This window comes from Octopus bimaculoides, chromosome 4 (genome assembly GCF_046866305.1).
Source record: "Octopus bimaculoides isolate indiv1 chromosome 4, ASM4686630v1, whole genome shotgun sequence".
In the NCBI taxonomy this organism is placed as follows: domain Eukaryota; kingdom Metazoa; phylum Mollusca; class Cephalopoda; order Octopoda; family Octopodidae; genus Octopus; species Octopus bimaculoides.
In genome coordinates, this window is record NC_142931.1 from 17,304,862 (window position 1) to 17,326,625 (window position 21,764).

Genomic DNA, 21,764 nt, shown 5'->3' on the forward strand with positions numbered 1-21,764 from the left:
AGTCTGCAATCAAATCAATATTACCGTATTACCTGTCTGCATGGCGTCGCAGGAAGTCTGTAACTTCCAGTTCTGTTTGAGGGCAGTTTATAAAAATTGGTATCCAGACTAGAAAAAGATCAAAGGTTACTAAAGCCATGGAAAACTTCAAGCATTTTCTGAGATCCATTTTGTAGAAGCTCGTGATAACACCACCAACAATCATTCCAATAGAAGACATCAAGACAAATGTGGTACCTTTTGAGGGATAAGAAATATAAGAATATTAGTTTATATCATAAGAAACTATGAGAGAATGTGAAATAATTCATTTTTAATGGTTGAACCATCTGAAGTAGATAAAGCTATTAGTAACAGCATGTAAATATTGGCTTAAAAGCCTTTGGCAACCTTTGACTTTTCCTATCCAAAGGGGTTTTTTTTTACTCAATATTTACATGCTATTATTTATTGTTTTTATCTACTTTGAGTTCAAACCTAAAAACAAAAAAATATTAGTATTTTTATGTAGTATTTTGATCAAGTGTAAGAATAGTTTCCACAAGTAAGTTCTCCATGTTTGAATTATTTTTAGCTTTATATAAATATAACTATATATAAGTTCAATATTTAAAAATAAATGTTTTGAGTATGTATTAGACATATACTTAAGATTCTACCACTGTATGTGTTTATATTACATTAACAATAAGACAGCAGACTGACTTTTTGATTTTAACAGAACCTTATTTCCAACCAATCAAATTTTATCATTATTTTCCGGTAATCAAATGTTATTATGTGCTGATGTATCTTCTGCTTGCATTCAATGAACATTGTTATGAATAAGATTAGAAGAATGTCATTAGTAGGAGTGCAAACAAATAAGTATAAACAAATACGACCACTATTCTGCTAGTATATTACAGTTCACGAATATCCTGAAATGTAAAACTAACAATCTCTTTACCAGAATGGAGGAAGACATGGAAAAATGGGGTACATATCAGCTTTGTAGTTAATCACAGAAGTCAAATATATAACTCCATTATTCCTGTTCTTCCCTGTAGTTAAGGTTGGGTTACAGTTTTTATAATAATAATAATAATAATAATAACATGCTTATTGTATACAGTGCTCAAGTGTTCTGTATCACATCAGAAAAGGTTGAAAGATAGAACAGAGGGCTGACATATAAGTCAAGTAAAGAAAGTCAGCAATGGAAGCTAGAAGTACTTACACAATGCACTGAATAAAACACAAAAAGATAGACAAATGGACATTAAGAGAGTCATAAAGAGAAATGGATGCATAGACACGTCAGGAGTAGTGTTGGTAAATTTTGGGAACATAGAACTTTTGAAGGCTGCAGTGTCTTGACAGTTTATTCCATGATTTGACAATTCTGTGTGCAAAGAAAAAAAAAAGTGCTTTTGAAGGTCATGGATGCTGCTGATGCAGTACTGTTTTTTTGTTTTTAATTTTATAAGTGCTTGTCTATGTGTGGTAGAGATACTGAATTCAAAAAGGTGACCAAAGTTGTTGAGGGAAAGATGGTGGATAACCTTGTGAGCTTCTACTAAGTCCGCTACTGGAAGATGAAAAAGTGATTAACCAACAAAATAGTGAGATTAAATTGTACCAGATAACATCTAATGAAGTCAGAAACTGCAGGTATGGTAATGATAGTTTTTTTATGAGAACTTGGAATATATTCCCAAAGATTCATTCCACATTGAAACTATCTATCTATCTATCTATCTATCTATCTATCTATCTCTTCTCACGGACGTGCTGTCACATCGGCTGCGAAGGTAAACATTTATTTGACCTTTTACTGTCCACATTTTGTTGGAATTTTTTAATAATTTTGTTGCGAAGCACCTAGGCTTCATTTGTGTGTATTTTCAAGGGCAGGAATTGACCCCCAGGGGCAGTTTCGGCCCTAGCAAAATACAAAAATTTCCTTCTTGACATTTGAAAAATGTCGAGAAACATAATTTTGGAACGCTTGTCTTGTTCTTTTGACAAGCATTTCCCGAGGCTTCAGATGCCAGAAGAGAAAAAAGAACAGAATAGCGCGTGCGCATGCAGTGACACGAACGCAGTTGCTATAAACGTCACAAAGACTGTGAGTACAGCTACTAACAGCCCTCTCACCACCACCACCACCACCACCACCACCACCAACACCAACAACAAAAACAAAACTGTAACCAAGGTTACAAAACCATGCGTGAAAACCGTCACAAATGTCTCTGACGTAAGCACCACTGCTGCTGACGCCATCATCACCACCACCAACGACAACAACAACAACAACAACAACAACAGCAACAACGACAACAACAACAACAACAGCAACAACAAGGAAGTAAAGTTATCGGCCGTCAGCAATGACACCATCACCTGTTCAACAAACTCTGCTGCCACTACCACCACCTTTGAACCAGGCAGTACATACACCAACATAAACAAAAATATCCAGAAGAACATGTCCGCCAGCACAACAAAAACAAATTTCGCAAATGCTTTAAAGGAAAAAAGAACAACAGTGACATTCACACAAAAACAAATAAAAGACACAAAATCCCTTCTTACGAAAGAAGGAGATGATGTCAGAATTAACATCCCAAAAGATATTATAGAAATGAAAAACAAAAAGTGCATCATTTATAAACTGGTAAACACAAAAACCAGACGTGTAGAAAATGTTAGCACAGATAAAATTGAAGTTTGTCTTAGAAAAATTTGGCCTTATCAGAATCATGTCACCTGGGGAAGGAAATTCGGAACGGTGCAAGTAAGGTTTCTGGATGAAAATTTAGCTAAACAATTTTCGACACTCTCTCTCCGCACAGATGACTTGGTAATGATACCGAGTTATCTAGGACAGAGAGTGACCAAAGTTATGATAAAAAATGTGCCATCGGAGGTGGACACCCAATGGCTGATATCGGCCGTGTGCCTGGAAATGGAGGAGGCAAATATTTTGGAGATTACGGTCGGAGAGGAAAAGAACTGGGGAGGGAAAAATCTGGAAATCCTTCTCCACATCACGGAGGAGGCTTCACAGAAAATTCCTCCAAACATTAGATTGGCAGAGGACCACAAGCTGTATGTGGTGGTAGAGGGCAGGCGACCTCGCTGTTACCTATGCAACAGCGAAGCACATCTAAAAAAGGACTGCCCTCTGGCCGCTAAACAAAAACAACAACAACAACAACAACAACAACAACAACAGAAGCAACTACCAAATACCCCCAACAGAAAAACCTTACTACCAACACCACCAGCAACGCAAAAAACAACAACAGAAATATCAGCAATAACCACAACAGAAAAGACAACAGAAACTGCAAAAACAGAAGAAAAAAAAGAAAATTCCAAGACTGCCTCTCCCTCCCCCATATCACATACACCACACATAAATAACAAGGAGCCAACATCAATAAAAACAGCAACACAAACATTCACAGAAACACACACAGACGCACAAAATTTGCCGTTACCTCTTTCTGACTCCTCAGATCTCCCATCATCCGATGAAGAGAGTGGGGAGGAGTGGAAAATAGCTACGAAAGGAAAGAGGAAGCGCAGTAAGAAGAAAACAAAACAAAATGCAAACACAAACAAAGCAGGGAGATTCACATCTCCCGAAAATACTACTAACACCAATAGTAATATAAAAAAAACAATGCTAACAGCAATAGACAGTACAAACACAGAGTTGATGAATTACATCAACTCTAAAACAAACATCACAAATAACTATATCAAAACCAACAACCACCCACGTACAACACCGCCAAAACACATTAAAATTATTCATGTAACACCAGCATTACACAACACAATAAAATCCCTCTACCCCAACTCGGTAGGGGGATTCCAGAAATATTTGTGCAAGAAATTGTACAATAGCCTCCTTGGTGAAAAATCCAAGGAGGAAACAAAACTTTCTAACGGCAAGTAACACTCTGTTCTTTTGTTTTGTGCTTTAAAGCACACGTATAAATAGAATCATGGTGAAGATTGGTTGTGTGAATGTGCGTGGCTTAGGGTCCCCTTGGAAACAAGGGTACCTCTTAAATGACATCAAGTCACACAATTTGGATATCATAGCCATTAGTGAGACCAGACTCCATGAACCGCGGGCCCTAAAGTCCATGTTTGGCGGACAGTTTAACATTTATTTTTCTCCCTGTCTGACGAGGATGGGCGGTAGTGGCACGGCGGTTCTTTTTCGCAAGAGTCTGGATCTCCAAGTAAAGACGATATTTACGGACCCGGAGGGTAGACTGGTTGTCCTAGATGTGGACGGCAGCGATGGAGGCGCTTTTCGGTTGCTGGCAGTTTATGTGCCTCCTTTAACAGGTCGGTCAGACTTCTTTCGACGTCTAGAAGTATTCCTGGGAACGTCTCGTCCCTTACTTTTAGTGGGGGATTGGAATGCTACCTTGGACACGCATCTAGACTACGTGGGGAGTGACAAAAGTAGAAGGGGATGCAAAGGCCTCATAGACCTGCTCAGACGCTTCCAGTTGTCTGACAGGTACCGACTCGACCACCCAAATGTGCCAACGTGGACTTGGAGCAACCGCATTGGGTCGTCGAGATCGTATCTAGATAGGATAGTGTGTAGGACAAGAGATAGAGATAGTTTAGGATGTCCACAGTTCCACATAGTCAGCTACACGGATCACAAACTTGTGACGTGTACGCTAGACTTAGATAAGGCACATAGGCAGGGTCCCGGTTACTGGAAACTAAACGCGTCTTTCCCGTCGAGACAGGTTTTCAGAGACCGGATTAGCACGTTAGTAAAGAGGGCTTTGACGGGAGCCATCGTCAACAACAAATGGTGGTTTGCCCTCAAGAGAGCAGTGAGGGCGGAAGCAATAAGGTATAGCAGGGCACTAGCTGTAGAGAGGAACAGAGAAGAGGGGGAGCTAGTGATAAAGTTAGAAGAGGCATTGCGAAGTGGCATCGCATCCGACGTTTTAGCGGCGAGGTTGGCCCTCGACCAACACTTCAATGCTAAACACGAAGGGTGTGCTGTCAGGGCAAGGATGCGTGCTCTGAGGAATGAAGGTGTTGGAGCCGCACGAGAGGCCCGGGTGGCGGAGGCGCAGCGGGGTAACAGAGCCACCATCCGGTCTCTGGTAGACGAACAGGGGCGCGAATTGCTCGAGCCGAGCAAGATGTGCGAGGCGTTTCAGCGGCATTTTGCCCGACTGTTCGGGAGGAGTGGCGAGCGAGAAGGCAGGGTGGACTTTAGTGCCTACCTGCACAGCTTGCCACGACTCTCGGCAAGAGAGGCGGAGTGCTGCGAAGGGGTCATCACGGCGGAGGAGGTGAGGGACGCGATGGCGGGTTGCTCGACGGACAAATCTCCGGGTTTGGATGGTCTGCCCTACGAGCTTTACAACTGTATGCCAGACTTGTTTGGAGAAGTCTTGGCGGTCGTGTACTGCAACTGGCAGCAGAACGGGAGCATTCCCGGTTTTGTGAGCCGAGGAGCGGTAACGCTGCTGAAGAAAGATCCAAACAAGGGGGACGCCATAGATAACTTTAGGCCCATCACTCTGCTCAATGCAGACATGAAAATTTTGGCCAAGGTGTTAGCCAAGCGGTTGGCGTTTGTCATCGAGAAACTGGTCGGCACGGAGCAGACGTGCGCCGTGCCGGGCCGGAGCATCCATGACAACCTCCATCTGATGCGCTACATCATAGAGAGGGTAGTTAAGGAACCTGGCATGGGTGGGGCCCTGATCAATTTGGATCAATCGAAAGCTTTCGATAGGGTAGACCATCGATACTTGGAGGCCGTCCTCGAAGCGGCCGGCTTCGGTCCCGTTTTCCGCGGCTGGATGGCTGCCTTGTACACAGGCATCCGTTCGGTTGTTCGCGTCAATGGACGTCTATCGGGACCCTTCGACATTGCACGTTCGGTTCGTCAGGGATGCCCCCTGTCGCCGCTCCTGTACGTATTGACTCTCGAGCCACTACTGCGGAAGCTGGCGACGCTGAGGGGCATCCCGCGAGAACTGGGGTGCGGGACGAGCGTGTCGGCATACGCGGACGACGTCACCGTCATAGCGTCTAGCCACGAGCACATCGAGCTTGTCGGCGAGACGCTGAAAGACTACGAAGCGGTGACGGGAGCGAAAATCAACCGGGATAAGTCGGTGGGTTTGCTGCTCGGCACCTGGAGAAGCAAGCCCATACCGTCCGGCAGCGCCTCAGTAGTGGGACGCTGGACGGACGGTCCGGTCAAGTTGCTCGGAGTCTGGTTCGGTCCGGACCTGCAAACGGAGAAGAACTGGGACGAGATAACGAGTAGGGTGGCCACTCTCTGCCGGCAATGGTCCGAGAGGAAGCTGTCCCTAAAAGGTCGGGCGGAGGTGGCGAACGCGTACATCGCGTCCGTCATCGAATACCGCCTGACCGTCGTGCCTTGTCCCGATCGCGCCATCACCGAAATGGAGCGCATCCTCTTCCGCTTTTTGTGGAAAGGAAGCGTTCCGATGGTGAGGCGATCCGTTTGTTGCCAACACCCGCTGAAAGGAGGGCTGGGCATGCCGTGGTTGATGATGCGCAGACATGCGCTGAGACTGCGACATCTCCGGCTCTACGTAGACGACGGTGAGCAGGTGTGGTCGCCGTTTGTGCGACGCGCTTTCCCGCAGCTCGTCTCCATGACCGAGCTGCAGTCGTGGATCAAAAAGAGGCCGAGGAATGGCGAATGGCACCGTGAGTGTCGCGTTGCTCTGCAACAACTTTGCCGTCCCGGGTCGACCTTGAGCGGCTGCATCACAACGAAGTCATTCTATAGGGGATTAGTGGAGGGCAGGTACGACGACGATCTCGGGGCGAACCTGGGCGTCGACGAGGAATACCTGACCCGCCTGTTCAGGACGACTTTCGGGCCGGGACCTATGGACAACTTCCAGAGATCCCTGGCCTGGCAGTGTTACCGAGAGGCGCTACCCGTTCGGGATAAGCTCTATAGACACGGCTCGCGAAATGTGGGGCCGACCTGCCCGAGATGCGGTCAGAGCGATGAAACCGTTCTGCACGCACTCGTGCAGTGTCCAACCATTTCGGAGCTGTGGGCTTATGTCGAACGACTGCTGTCGCGTGTGGGACGAGTCGGTTTATCAACCGAGTCTATCGTTAATATCGTCACGCCTCCTTCCTTTAAACGGGAAGGAAGAGCTGTATTTATCGTACTTGTGGCTATGGCCAAAGAATGCATCTGGTGGACGCGTCTGAAAGGATTAGAGACAAATACTTTCCTCTCTGGTCAATCTCTCATCAACTTTTTCAAGTATCACTTGAAAAGGAAGGTGAGAGTAGAGAGGCAAGTGTTGTCTAGCAAATGTTTCGAAAAAAGATGGATACATGTAGCAAGAATGGCACGTATAAATGACGAAGCCACCTTGACCATGATTCTATAAAACGTTTTAAAATTTTGTAAACAGAGAAATTTTATTTAACAAACTGTGACGCTAAAGACCGAGGTTACCGTGGTCTTTTCGTAGGTTTTTCTTTCCACGGATAACCTCCCCATTTATTGGGAATTTTTTGTATTATTTCGTATTTTTTGTAAATACCCCAAACGTTTTGCGATGTTTTTTTTTTTTTTTTTTTTTTTTTTTTTTTTTTTTTTTCTTTTCATCGTTGTCCCCACTTTTGTTTTTTTTTCTGCTTTGATTTCGACCCCCTCGAAAAGAAAAACTCTACATTTGTATTTTGTCCCCTCTGTGTTGAGCCCTGTGTGGCTAATAAAGAAACCTATCTATCTATCTATCTATCTATCTATCTATCTATCTATCTATTTGTCTGTCTGTTTATCTGTCTATTTGTCTGCCTGCCTACATGTTTCTTTCTCTCTCCACACACACACACACACACACACACACACACACACACACACACACACACACACACACACACACACACACACACACACACACACACACACACACACACACACACACACACACACACACACACACACACACACACACACACACACACACACACACACACACACACACACACACACACACACACACACACACACACACACACACACGAAAGCGGCTTATTTGTTAGTTAGAAGTATGCCATTTTTACTACAAGAAAGCAATTATCAAAGTCCATATTGTCAAGAAAATTCTGAAAAATTATAATTTTAATATTCTTTTTATCAAAATTTGATTTTCAAAATTTTATTATTAAAACTTTCATATACACAATTCACTTAGAAACATTATTTCTAATTCACTATGAAATAGTGTTGTTGCACTGCAAGAAAGCATTTTTAATGTCTGATTATATTTCACTATAACTACAAAAGTGTCTCCCACTGAATTTGTTTCTTCATAACTTTCTACGATGAATGTAAACAAACAAACGAAGTTTGCTTTAGAAGCGTTGAGATGTCTTAGAAAGTTAAAGAAGTGATTTTAAATTCTCAAATGCAGGATATATATATATATATATATATGGAGGTTATGAGCAATAGTGGTGTCAATTAGACCCAGAGGTTTCAGGTAATGCTGAGTAAGTGCTATGGATAAACCATAGTTAAGCTCCAGGTTCGGTGATTATCCTTATATATATATATATATATGGGCGACCAAGTTAGTAGTGGGGGTGGGTGCACTGAAAGTGTAGCTGCTAGAATAAGAATAGCCTGGGCAAAGTTTAGAGAGCTCTTACCCCTGCTGGCGACAAAGGGACTCTCACTCAGAGTAAAAGGCAGACTGTATGTCGCATGCGTACGAACAGCCATGCTACATGGGCTGTAACTGCTGAGGACATACGTAAGCTCGCAAGGAATGAAGCCAGTATGCTCCGGTGGATGTGTAATGTCAATGTGAATACCCGTCAGAGTGTAAGTATCTTGAGAGAAAAGCTGAACATTAGAAGCATCAGTTGTGGTGTGCAAGAGAGACGATTGCACTGGTATGGACATGTGGTGAGAATGGATGAGGATAGCTGCGTGAAAAAGTGCCACACCCTAACAGTTGAGGGAACCCGTGGAAGAGGTAGGCCCAGGAAGACCTGGGCTGAGGTGGTGAGGCAAGACCTTCGTACATTGGGCCTCACCGAGGCAATGACTACTGACCGAGACCTTTGGAAATGTGCTGTGCGTGAGAAGACCCGGCAAGCCAAGTAAGATCGTTGCCAGTGCCCCTGGACTGGCTTGTGCGGGTGGCACATAAAAGACACCATTTCGAGCGTGGCCGTTTTCGTGCGGGTGACACGTAAAAGCACCCACTACACTCTCTGAGTGGTTGGCGTTAGGAAGGGCATCCAGCTGTAGAAACTCTGCCAAATTAGATTGGAGCCTGGTGTTGCCATCCGGTTTCACCAGTCCTCAGTCAAATCGTCCAACCCATGCTAGCATGGAAAGCGGACGTTAAACGATGATGATGATGATGATGATATATATATATATATATATATATATATATATATATATATATATATATATATATACAGAATTGGCCATAAATCACCCGACAGTAAATCAAAATTCCATAAATGCTATCTGTAATTCTGTATTGACTCAAATGGAAAAATGTGTCACTCAAGAAGGACTTCAATTTGAACAATTTTCATGATGTTTCATATTTAGATGCTTTTATTAAATTCATTCAGTTGTTAAATATAAATAAATCTTGGAATTAAACGGGGGTTTGATTTACTGTCAGGTGACTCTTGGCCAAACCTGTACCATCATCATCATCATCATCATCATCGTCGTCATTTAACGTCCGTTTTCCATGCTGGCATGAGTTGGACAGCTTGACTGAAATCTGGAAAGCCAGTGGCTGCACCAGGCTCCAGTCTGATCTAGCAATGTTTCTACAGCTGGATGCCCTTCCTAACATCAACTGCTCCGAGAGTGTAGTGGGTGATTTTTACGTGCACTAGCATGGGAGCCAGTCAGGTGGTCCTGGCATCGATCACATTCGGATAGAGCTTTTTACATGCCACCAGCATGGGAGCCAATCAAGTGGACGTCTTTGTGTGTGTGCCCTTTGTGTTTGTACTCTACCATCATGTGACAACCAGAGTTGGTTTATTTATGTCCCTGAAACTTAGCAGTTCAGCAAAAGAAACCAATAGAATAAGTACCAGACTTTAAAAAAATGAAAACAAATAAATACTGGCGTCAATTTGTTCAATTAAACACTTTAAGGCATTGCCCCAGCAAGGCTGCTGTCCAATGACTGAAACAAGTAAAAGATAAAACATGAAATTTAATTGGAAATAAAACTTACTGACGACAATATTGGTTTTCCATGAAGTCCATTTAAATTGAGTTTCAAAATATTTTGGTATGAAGGGTAAAGTGCCAGATGCAGAGAATATAATCAGACCTATGTGTCCTAAGATTAAAATCAATAATGGGTTTTTTGCCATGTTGTAAAATGTCTGGATCATATCTAATAAAAAGGAAAAAGAATTTAGGAAATAGTTAATATTGATATCATAATATTTAAGTAATAATTTTGAAATATTCATATTATAGATGCAAGAGTGGCTGTGTGGTAAGAAGCTTGCTTACCAACCACATGGTTCCGGGTTCAGTCCCACTGCGTGGTACCTTGAGCAAGGCTGACCAAAACCTTGTGAATGGATTTGGGAGATGGAAACTGAAAGAAGCCCATTGTGTGTTTATATACAGAGTGTCCACAAAGTCTGGGTACATGAGGATTAATACATACTTTAAGACATTATTATTTCTTATATTTAATTGTTTATGTTATGATTTTATTTACAGTCTGGGTACATGGGGATTAACACATACTTTAAGAAATTATTATTTCTTATATTATTTAATTGTTTATGTTACGATTTTATTTACCCCATGTACCCAGACTTTGTGGACACTCTGTATATATATATATATATATATATATATATCTGTTTGTGTGTCTGTATTTGTCACCTCGCCACAATCACTTGACAAACGATGTTGGTGTGTTTACGTCCCCATAACTTAGTGGTTCAGCAAAAGAGCCTGGTAGAATAAGCATTAAGCTTACAACAAATAAGTCCTGGGGTCGATTTGTTCGACTAAAGGCAGTGCTCCAGCATGGCCATAGTCAGAATTACTGAAACAAATAAAAGAATATTTCCTTATGGATATTCATAGGATATTGTTTATTTGGGAGTTTAAATATACATGTATACAAACACACACACTCATACACACATACATATATGTGTGTGTGTGTATATATATATATATATATCATCATCATCATCATCATCATCGTTTAACATCTGCTTTCCATGCAAGCATGGGTTGGACGATTTGACTGAGGACTGGTGAAACCGGATGGCAACACCAGCCAACAATCTGATTTGGCAGAGTTTCTACAGCTGGATGCCCTTCCTAACGCCAACCACTCAGAGAGTGTATATATATATATATATATATATATATATATATATATATATCATCATCATCACCATATATATATATATGTGTATATATATATATATACGTGTTTGACTTCTGAAAATATTCACATAACACAATGCACTCTTATTTTTGATCTATATACATGTATGAATGAGTATTTATATGTATATATGAATGTGTGTGTGTGTGTGTGTGTGTGCGTGTGTGTGTGCATATTTGTTGTTTTCTAGTTTTTCTGGTAATTTATGCTTTATCATTCAGTTATTTTTATATTTTTATTCAGTCATGCATGACACTAGTGCAAAGAAGCACGGTATGTTTCATTATAAATGCATGCATATATTCAAGTGATTCATTAATTAGTTAAATAACTATCTAATTAATTGACATTAAAACTGTAATGACATACATTTGGTGCTTGTGTTTTAATTGCCAGCATAATCCTTCCGAACTACAACAGTATTTGTTGGAACAACTTTACCATTTAGAGCCAAAACTCACTTTGGATTCAAATTCAGAAGTTATTATAATAATCTAAAAGAATTCTTGAACTTATAATATCAATATATTTGTAACATTCACATATACAACATAGATAGACACACATATAAATGTGTGTATGTGTGTGTGTGTTGCTGGTAGTTTTTAGCCTTCTTTCCAACCAAGAACTTTTTAACCTAATATACTGGGTTCAAATTTTGACCCAAGGCCAGCAATTTGAAGGGGTTAAGTTGAATACATTAACTTCAGTTTTTATCGACCCTGAAAGGATGAAAGGTAAAGTGAACCTGAGTGGAATTTGAACTCAGAATGTAAAGATAGATGAAATGCTGCTAACCATTTTTCCCAGCATGCTAACAATTCTTCTACCTCACTGCCATTTTTTAACCTAACATATTACACGCTATTATTTATAGGTGTATAATATATATGTGAATTGTTTTCATGTTCAGTTGTAATAAAATCAATTTTGTAGAGTACAATTTACTATTCATAAACAGAAATTGTAGTTGTGGATGATGCCAGTGCTGCCTGACTGGCTCCCATGCTGGTCGCATGCATTAAGCACCATTCATGTGTGGGTCGTTGCCAGTGCTGCCTGACTGGCTCCCCATGCTGGTGGAATGTAAAAAGCACCACCCGAACGTGGTCGATGCCAGCCCCCTTGCCCTGACTGGCTCCTGTGCGAGTGGCATGTAAAAAGCATCATTCAAATGTTGCCAATGCCAGTGCCGACTGACTGGCTCCCGTGCCGGAGGCACATAAAAAGCAGTCACTACACTCTCAGAGTGGTTGGTGTTATGAAGGGCATCCAGCTGTTGAAACTCTGCCAGATCAGATTGGAGCCTGGTGCCACCTGGTGCAGCCTGCTGGCTTGTCAATCCTCAGTCAAACCGTCCAACCCATGCCAGCATGGAAAATGGATGTTAAATGATGATGGTGATGATGAGAATATTATTGACAGTAGCTTCAAAGTTTCAGCAAGTTAAGCCATCAGTGGACTGCAATTCATTGAAATTAATCTTGGCTTTATATAGTCTGTGTTGAGTTAAAATCTTCCTTGGTTGTGTGAGTTTGAGAGGTGTGGCTATTAAGTTTTAGGGGTGGATTGTTATTGGTTAAATTTGGGGTTTTGTTATTGTTTAGAATTTATTCATGTATGTAGAAGTTTGTAAGTAGGTGTGTATATTTATCTGTGTCCTTTGTTGTAGGTCGGTATAGGACAAGAAGAACAAGCACAAGTTAAACAAATTTCTATACTAACAGCACCATGACATGTTTGAGGAATAAACTCAACCTAAATTCTTTTGTGAACCCTAAAACATTCCATTACAAAAAAGCTGAATCACTCAATTACTAAGTTTTTAAATACTGGCGTAAATTTTGAACTAAACTTTGATCTTTGTCACATAATAAAAGCAAAGGATTAAATTCAATAAGATCAAATAATTCCATGCACTATACATGCACCTTTGATGAGTTGTAGTGCACCTGAGCACCATACACAATAATTTTATTATTATTATTTTTTTTAAATAACTAAAACTATTGGTGCATCCACTAACTAAAAAAACTTTCTATACCTATCTATATCCTTTTTATGAACCACTAAAAGCAATCCTATGATTTGAAGTGAACACACCTATAATAATAATAATAATAATAATAATAATAATAATAATAATAATAATAATAATAATACTCTCTGAACCAACCATAAACACTAATGCAGGTGAAAATCAAATAGATGAAGGAAGTCATACAGAAATCGACGCAACAGAACTACATGATCTAAAAAATCAAATCATGATTGAATGGCTGAAAATTAAAGAAACTAGTATGAATGAACGCGACACTCTCCCCAAAATTCGCAATTCTAACCAAAACCTGAAAATAATTGGTAAAATCCGCCTTGCACTTAAGGATATAATTTCAGCTAATGATGTTGATATTACAGATCTCAACCACCTGTACTATGCATCCGCAAGAATCTCAACGATTCTATGTGGTGAAAAGATTAGAAAAAGACAACACTCCCACAAAAAGCCTTCTTGGCAAGAACGCATTCAACACCAAATTAAGCTGCTTAGATCTGACATAGAATGTTTGAAAAATCTTAAATTTGACAAGAGTATCAAACCTACAAAGACCCATAAACTAAAGAAAAAATATAATATGAAAACTATAGTTGACATTGATGCCACCATAGAAACCATCAAGCAAAAGGTATGTGCTAAAACTGCCCGCATAGCAAGGTATGAAAAGCGTGTTAGATTCTTCCGAGATAATAACATGTTCAAAAATAACCCCAAAAGTTTCTACAGGAAGATAGGGAAAACACCAGTAACAATAAAGTCTGTCCCATCAAAAGAAGAAGTGCAAGAATTTTGGAATAAAATCTGGGCAGAAGATAAAACACACAATGAAAAGGCCCCTTGGATTGATAGAATATCTACAGACCTAGACTCCTTAGAGGAGCAAAAGTGGGAGGGGGTCAAGGTAGAAGATATAAGATCTGCTCTCAGGAGGTCAAGCAAATGGAAGTCTCCAGGAAAGGATAAAATTCCTAACTTCTGGTTGAATGCCTTCCCAGAAAGCCATGAACTGCTAACAAAACTTTACAACGATGTTTTGCAAAATCCTAGTTTGATGCCCTCTTGGCTAGTTAATGGTTTAACATTCCTGCTTCCAAAAAATGAGGAAACAAACGAACCAAAAAATTATCGCCCCATAACCTGCTTAACAACAATGTATAAGACACTAACATCTGTCCTAACCGAGTACACCTATAGTTTTTTAATAGAAAGTAGCATATTCCCTAATGAGCAAAAGGGATGTAAACGTGGGTCTTATGGTTGTAAAGATCAGCTACTCATCAATAAGATGATCTTAGAAGATTGTCACAAGCGACACAAAAACTTGTCAATAGCCTGGATAGACTATAAAAAGGCCTTTGATAGCCTACCACACAGCTGGATTAGGAAATGTCTGGAAATGTATAAAATAGCTCCTACTCTGCGAAACTTTTTATCTGTAAGTATGAGATCATGGAGAACCACACTGATGTTGAACAATGACAATGAATCTCTAAATGCTGGAGATGTAAGAATTTCATGTGGCATTTTCCAGGGTGACTCACTATCACCACTCCTCTTCTGTCTAGCCCTAATACCGCTCTCAAAATTGCTCAATGATGCACAGTATGGTTATAAAATATTTGATAAAAATATAAATCATCTCATTTACATGGATGATTTAAAGCTCTTTGCAAAAAATGACCAACAACTCAAAGGCCTACTAGCGATTGTTAAACAATTCAGTGATGACATCAGGATGCAATTTGGCCTTGATAAATGTGCAAAAGCTACCTTTATCAAAGGAAAAATGACAAATACATCTAATGTGAACCTTGACCAGCAAAATGTCATAAAAGAGTTAGAACCAGCGGAGAGCTACAAATACCTAGGGGTAATTGAAGGGGACAATATCAAGCACTCAGTGATGAGGGAAAGGATCAGAAGAGAATGTTATCGCAGGGTGAGAGCAATACTGAAGACAGAGCTGAACGCGAGAAACAGGATCGAAGCGATCAATGCTCTAGCCATACCAGTCGTGACTTACAGTTTCAACATCGTTAACTGGTCAATTACTGAAATATGTAATGTTGACAGAAAAATACGAAAACTGTTGACAATGCATAGAATGCACCACCCTAAGGCAGATATAGAACGTCTTTATCTGCCAAGAAAAGAAGGAGGCCGAGGACTTTTACAGCTGGCATTATCAATGAAGGTAGCCACAATTGGCCTAGACACCTATCTGAAAAACTCTGAGGACTGGATGCTAAAACTTGTCTTAAAATATGAAAGCAAGAAAGCATCCTACTCAGTAACAAAACAGGCAAAGGAATATCTAAGTGAATTCCAATTGCAACAAATTCAAGAATTAGACGAACTAGAAACACCTGCAGAAAAAGCTAAGCGCTTGAAAACCCGTGCTAAAATTGCTGCCTTAGCTATTATGACTGAAAAATGGCATGGAAAACCTCTCAATGGCAAATACCCAAAGAGAGCGAATAATGCAGATATTGACAAAGCCCTTACCCACCAATGGTTAATGGCCTCTGGCTTGAAATCAGAAACAGAGGGGTTTATCATAGCAGCCCAAGATCAATGCCTACCTACAAAGAACTACCAGGCCAACATATTAAAGAACGGCAGCTCCCCATTATGTCGTATATGCCAACAACAAAATGAGACCATCGATCATGTTGTCTCCATGTGCAGTCTGCTTGCGCCTACAGAGTATCTCAACAGGCATGATAGAGCTGCACAATATATTCACTGGGTAATATGCAAAAACCTGGACTTGCCCCATGATAAAAACTGGTGGGAACACAAACCACCCCCAGTACTTGAAAATGATCACATTGCACTCCTCTGGAATTTCACCATTCAAACTGACAGAAAGATAGACGCAAATAGGCCAGACATCATACTGAAAGACTTCAGACAAAAATCATGCCTCCTCATTGATATGACTGTCCCAATCGATATAAACGTATCTGTCAAGACCTACCAAAAACTGAGCAAATATAAAGATCTTGAAATAGAAATTAGCAAAATGTGGAATCTGAAGACGAAAACAATACCTATTGTCATAGGTGCCCTGGGAATGACAGCGAAACGGGCTGATTACTACCTAAATCAGATTCCAGGAAACCCCAAAATGGCTGAAGTTCAAAAGATAGTGCTCATGGGAACTGCCCATATCCTACGTAAAATACTGTCTATGTGATCTCAAATTTTAAAGCAAACACATAATTTTCTTATGGTTTCTTAAACATTCACTTGAACAAAACTGTACAAATCCAAATATATGGTACCCTAGGCATAACACCTACATGAACTTCTAACTTGTTGTCTCTTGAGGTCTCTGGGTGAGACTTGGACCCAACTTGTACAAATGCAAAACAAAAGTCAAACATAAAATAATAATAATAATAATAAATAATAATGAAATTATTGTATACAGTGCTCAGGTGCACTAAACCTTGTCAAAAGTGCGCATAAAGCATATGCAGTATTGTACAAATGTCTGGAAAGTGAACAGTGTATGAGTCAGATACATGCTTGCGTGTGTATGGAGGGGAGAAAATCAGGTTGTAGTGTTGGCGAATCTCAGGAAGCATGGAAGTTTTGAAGGATGCATTGCTCCGACAACTAACAACTGATGCCAGCAGTTTGTTCCATACTTCAGCAACTCTTAGCATGAGCTCTACATGTATGAATAAATTTTAAACAATGACATGACACTAAATTTAATCAATAAAAATATCTCCAAAACATTTTTGCATCACAACCCACCTTAAAACCTAATAACTACTCCATTCAAATACACATATCCAAGGCAGATTTTAACTCAACAGAAACTATATAAAGCCAAGATTAGCTTCCATGGATCACAATTTGATGATGACTTAACTGGCCAAAACTTTAAAGTCATTATCAATAATATTCTTGTTTAAGAGTGATATATATATATATATTTATATATATATTCGAGCAAGGGTGTTGCCAGTGCTGCCAGACTGGCTCCTGTGCAGGTGACATGTAAAAACACCATTTGAGTGTGGCTGTTGCCAGTACCGCCTGACTGGACATCGTGCTGGTGGCACATAAAAGCACCCACTACACTCTCGGAGTGGTTGGTGTTAGGAAGGGCATCCAGCTGTAGAAACTCTGCCAGATCAGATTGGAGCTCAGTGTAGCCATCTGACTCACTAGTCCTCAGTCAAATCGTCCAACCCATGCTAGCATGGAAAGCGGACGTTAAACGATGATGATGATGATGATGATTGAGAAGACCTGTTGAATCAAGTATAACCAAAATTGTAGCTGTGGCCAATGCCTCCTGACTGGCTCCTGTTACAGTGTCACATAGAATGAATCATTTGAATGTGGCTGATGTTAGTGCTCCCTGACTGGCTCCCATACTGGTGGCACATAAAAATCACCATCCGAACGTGGTCAATGCCAGGTCTGCCTGGCTGGCTCTCAGGCCAGTGGCATGTAAAAAGCACCATCCAAACTTGGTCGATGCCAGGTTCACCTGATTGGCTCCTGTGCCAATGGCATATAAAAAGCACCATCCGTATGTGGCCGATGCCAGTGTCTCCTGACTGGCACCCATACCAGTAGCACATAAAACGCACTATTCGAATGTAATCAATGCCAGGCCCACCTGACTAGTTCCTGTGCCGGTGACACGTAAAAAGCTCTATCTGAACATGATCGATGCCAGGCCCGCCCGCCCGACTGACACATGAAAAGCACCCACTACAATCTCAGAGCAGTTGGCGTTAGGAAGAGCATTCAGCTGTAGAAACATTACCAGATCTGATTGGAGCCATGTGCAGCCTACTGGCTTTCTAGACCTCAGTCAAACTGTCCAACTCATGCCAGCATGGAAAACAGGCATTAAATGATGATGATGATGATGATGATGATGATGATAATCTGGCATTCCATCAGTTATAATGACAAGAGTTCCGGTCGATCCAATGATTGAAACAGCCTGTTTGTGAAATCAACGTGCAGGTGGATGAGCACTCCACAGACACGCATATGCAAGGAGAGTCAGCGTGACACAGAATGTGAGAAGGCTGGCGCTTTGAAATACAGGTACAACTCATTTTTGCCAGGCGAGGGAGGACCGGAGCAACATGAAATAATGTGTCTTGCTCAAGGACACAATGTGCCACAGGGAATCGAACCCATGACCTTACGATCATGAACTGAACACCCTTACCACTAAACCTGACACTCACATTATGTATATATGAATAAATGCACTCACACATGCACACACACACACACACACGTGTGTGTATTTTATTGTTGTAATAACTCTTCTTGTCCTTTTAGTTATTTTTATCAAACAATTCTAGGCTTGTCATGCATTTATTTTTACTTTGCTTATTGAAGCATGTTAACAGTAGCATTAATTGGTATGGTATCTCTATTCACGTGCAATCCTCCCTACACACACACACACACACACACACACACACACAAACACACACACACACACACACACACCACACATACACACACACACACACAACACACACACACACAACACACAACACACATACGCCCCCCACACTATCAGCCCAATTAAAATCCATACACATGCACATATACATACAATCTATCTGTCTATGTATCTATCTACCTATTTATAAATATACAGTGTATGTGTGTGTATATATATATATATATATATATATTTATGCACACATACACACAGCGAAAAAGACTTGGTAACAGCCTGCTTATTAAAGTGCAGTCAGTTGAAATTCACTGACAGACACAGTACAAAGAGCAAAGAACAAGGATAGGGTTATAATGTATGCGTAAAAGGTACATAATGGACACATCATTAATGATAAGGTCCCAGGCTGTGATGAAAGAACTTTGACGAATGAATTAATCAATCAATTAATTTATCTAAATATTAAATATGTAACTATCTAATTAATTGATGATAAAACTGAAGTGAACTACAACCAGTGTTTATGTCTTCATTTACAGCATAACCCTCCCAAAATAGAACAATATTAACTGGAAAGAGCTTATCATTTAGGCATGAGATTTTACTGTGGAATCAAATTGAGAAGGATATTTATGCAATTTTTTCATCAGAAAAGAAGTTTTGGAATCAAGTAAAGAATTTTTGAGATTCAATATATTCTTTTATTTGTTTCAGTCATTTGACTGCGGCCATGCTGGAGCACCGCCTTTAGTTGAACAAATCGACCCCAGGACTTATTCCTTGTAAGCCCAGTATTTATTCTATCGGTTGCTTATGCTGAACCGCTAAGTTACAGGGGCGTAAATGCACCAGCATTGGTTGCCAAACGATGTTGGGGTGGGGGGGACAAACACAGACACACACAAACACAGACACACACACACTCACACACACACACACACACACATACACACACACACACACACATACACAACACGCTTCTTTCAGATTCTGTCTACAAATCCACTCACAAGGCTTTGGTTGGTCTGAGGCTATAGTAGAAGACACTTGCCCAAGGTTCCACACAGTGGGACTGAACCTGGAACCATGTGGTTGGTAAGCAAGCTACTTACCACACAGCCACTTCATTTTTGAACTGATAGTTTCTTAAGCAAATATATCTCATTCTTAAAATTTATATAATTCAATTAATATTTTAGGTACTAGCATATTTTATACTTTTAGTTTTTTTTTATGAAATTGTAATTTTGGTTTAAAGCATTTCCACATGAGCTCTATAATTACCTTTGAAGGATAAAGGCTTTTTCTTCTCTGGTACATTTTCATTTCCCTTTAATTTTCTTGGGAATAAAAATAATGGTACTGACATTAATATGGCTGCCAGACCAAAAGTAAGAAATCCTAGCCACCAGGCACCAATCCATTGAGGATCAGAAGGTTTAAGAGGGGTTTCTGAAAGAAAAAAAGAAAATATTCACATTCATTTTTTGAACTGATCTATAAAACTTACCAATTCATAAAAAAAAAAAAAAATCATGTCCATCACATTTTGTCTAGCAAACTACTTGGTGCCACATAAAAAGCTCTGGCGATGGTACCACACAAAAGGTACTAGTATTTTGCCCTACTGTTCTAACAGTTTTGCTAATTCACTGATAAGATATTCTGACACATTATCATATGCCATCCTATCAAGTTGTAACATAGTTGATTATTCTTTTCTTTACATCATAAAATTTTTTCATGGGAAGTTAATAGATATATTTACTAAAATTGCATAAAAATATCTTTCTATTTCCTATCTTATCTAAACTAACTATTGCTTAACCATCCTTTCACACCATCTCCGATGAAGAAATATAATAAATATCCTGGAAACAGCTGTAAGACCTTCTATTTTTAAATGTTCTTTAATGCACACAGCCTTGGCTTTTTATCTCATTACGAAAAGTAAATTCTTATATTCACACGCTGATATATGACCTACGTTGGACCCCTTATTCGCATAATCACCGAACCTGGAGCTTAACTATGGTCTATCTACAGCACTTACTCAGTATTACCTGAAACCTCTGGGTCTAATTGACACCACTTTCGCTCATATCCTATATATATATATCTTTGATGATATATATACATATATATATATATATATATCATTATTATCATCATTACCGTTTAATGTCTGTTTACCATAATGGTATGGCTTGGATGGTTTGATTGGAACCAATGAGCCATCGGACAGTGCTAAGCTCTAGTAATGACATTGGTATGGTTCCTATACCCTTCCTGATGCCATCCACTTTACAGATAAACTGGAGACTTCAAAGAAAAATATTTCGGGTTATTTATTCCACGAATCATGCACAGATATCCCCTTCTCACACTTACCATTGGAAAAGCAGCAAAACTATGATTGATCTATTGGAAACCTATAATCAATAATGCTACTGTTGACGGAAAAAGAACTGCCTGAGATTGAACAAAAATATATAAACATGAAAGCTGTCCCTCACACACTTGTTATGTCACTATCTGATAAAGGTTTAAATATATAACTTAGTGATAAAGTCATTCACCTAAAGTTAATCTCTCTTTGTTAATCCTTCTATAAACACTGCATTTTATCTGTCAAGATAAAAGGGAAAAATTATTTTCAGTAGTTCAGAAAATGAATTCTAAGCCAATTGGTAGTTGTGGTGGGGATGGCAATAGCAGTAATGGTGGTGGTGGTGGTGGTGGTTGTGGTGGTAGTGTTGGTGGTGGTGGTGGT

At 40.1% G+C, this 21,764-nt stretch overlaps 2 protein-coding genes across 4 annotated transcripts in view; one reads left to right on the plus strand and one right to left on the minus strand.

The window, feature by feature from the left end:
- LOC106875194 (mitochondrial nicotinamide adenine dinucleotide transporter SLC25A51) overlaps nt 1-21,764 on the plus strand; it is a 71,673-nt gene that overhangs the window by 24,012 nt on the left and 25,897 nt on the right. Inside the window, exon 1 of one of the 3 annotated variants that reach the window (XM_014923234.3) lies at nt 1,475-1,653. The exons of the other annotated variants lie outside the window; for them this stretch is intronic. The gene's annotated coding sequence lies outside the window, so the exon portion shown is untranslated. Of the gene's footprint in view, nt 1-1,474; nt 1,654-21,764 lie in introns of those variants that run through there. 3 annotated transcript variants of the gene reach the window in all.
- Nucleotides 1-21,764, minus strand: part of LOC106875186 (solute carrier organic anion transporter family member 74D) — a 48,463-nt gene that overhangs the window by 12,657 nt on the left and 14,042 nt on the right. Inside the window, exons 6-8 of the mRNA XM_089350393.1 lie at nt 20,276-20,443; nt 10,284-10,448; nt 33-237 (exon numbers count right to left, since the gene is read on the minus strand). Coding sequence (XP_089206519.1) covers nt 33-237; nt 10,284-10,448; nt 20,276-20,443 — 538 coding nt within the window. The remainder of the gene's footprint in view (nt 1-32; nt 238-10,283; nt 10,449-20,275; nt 20,444-21,764) is intronic.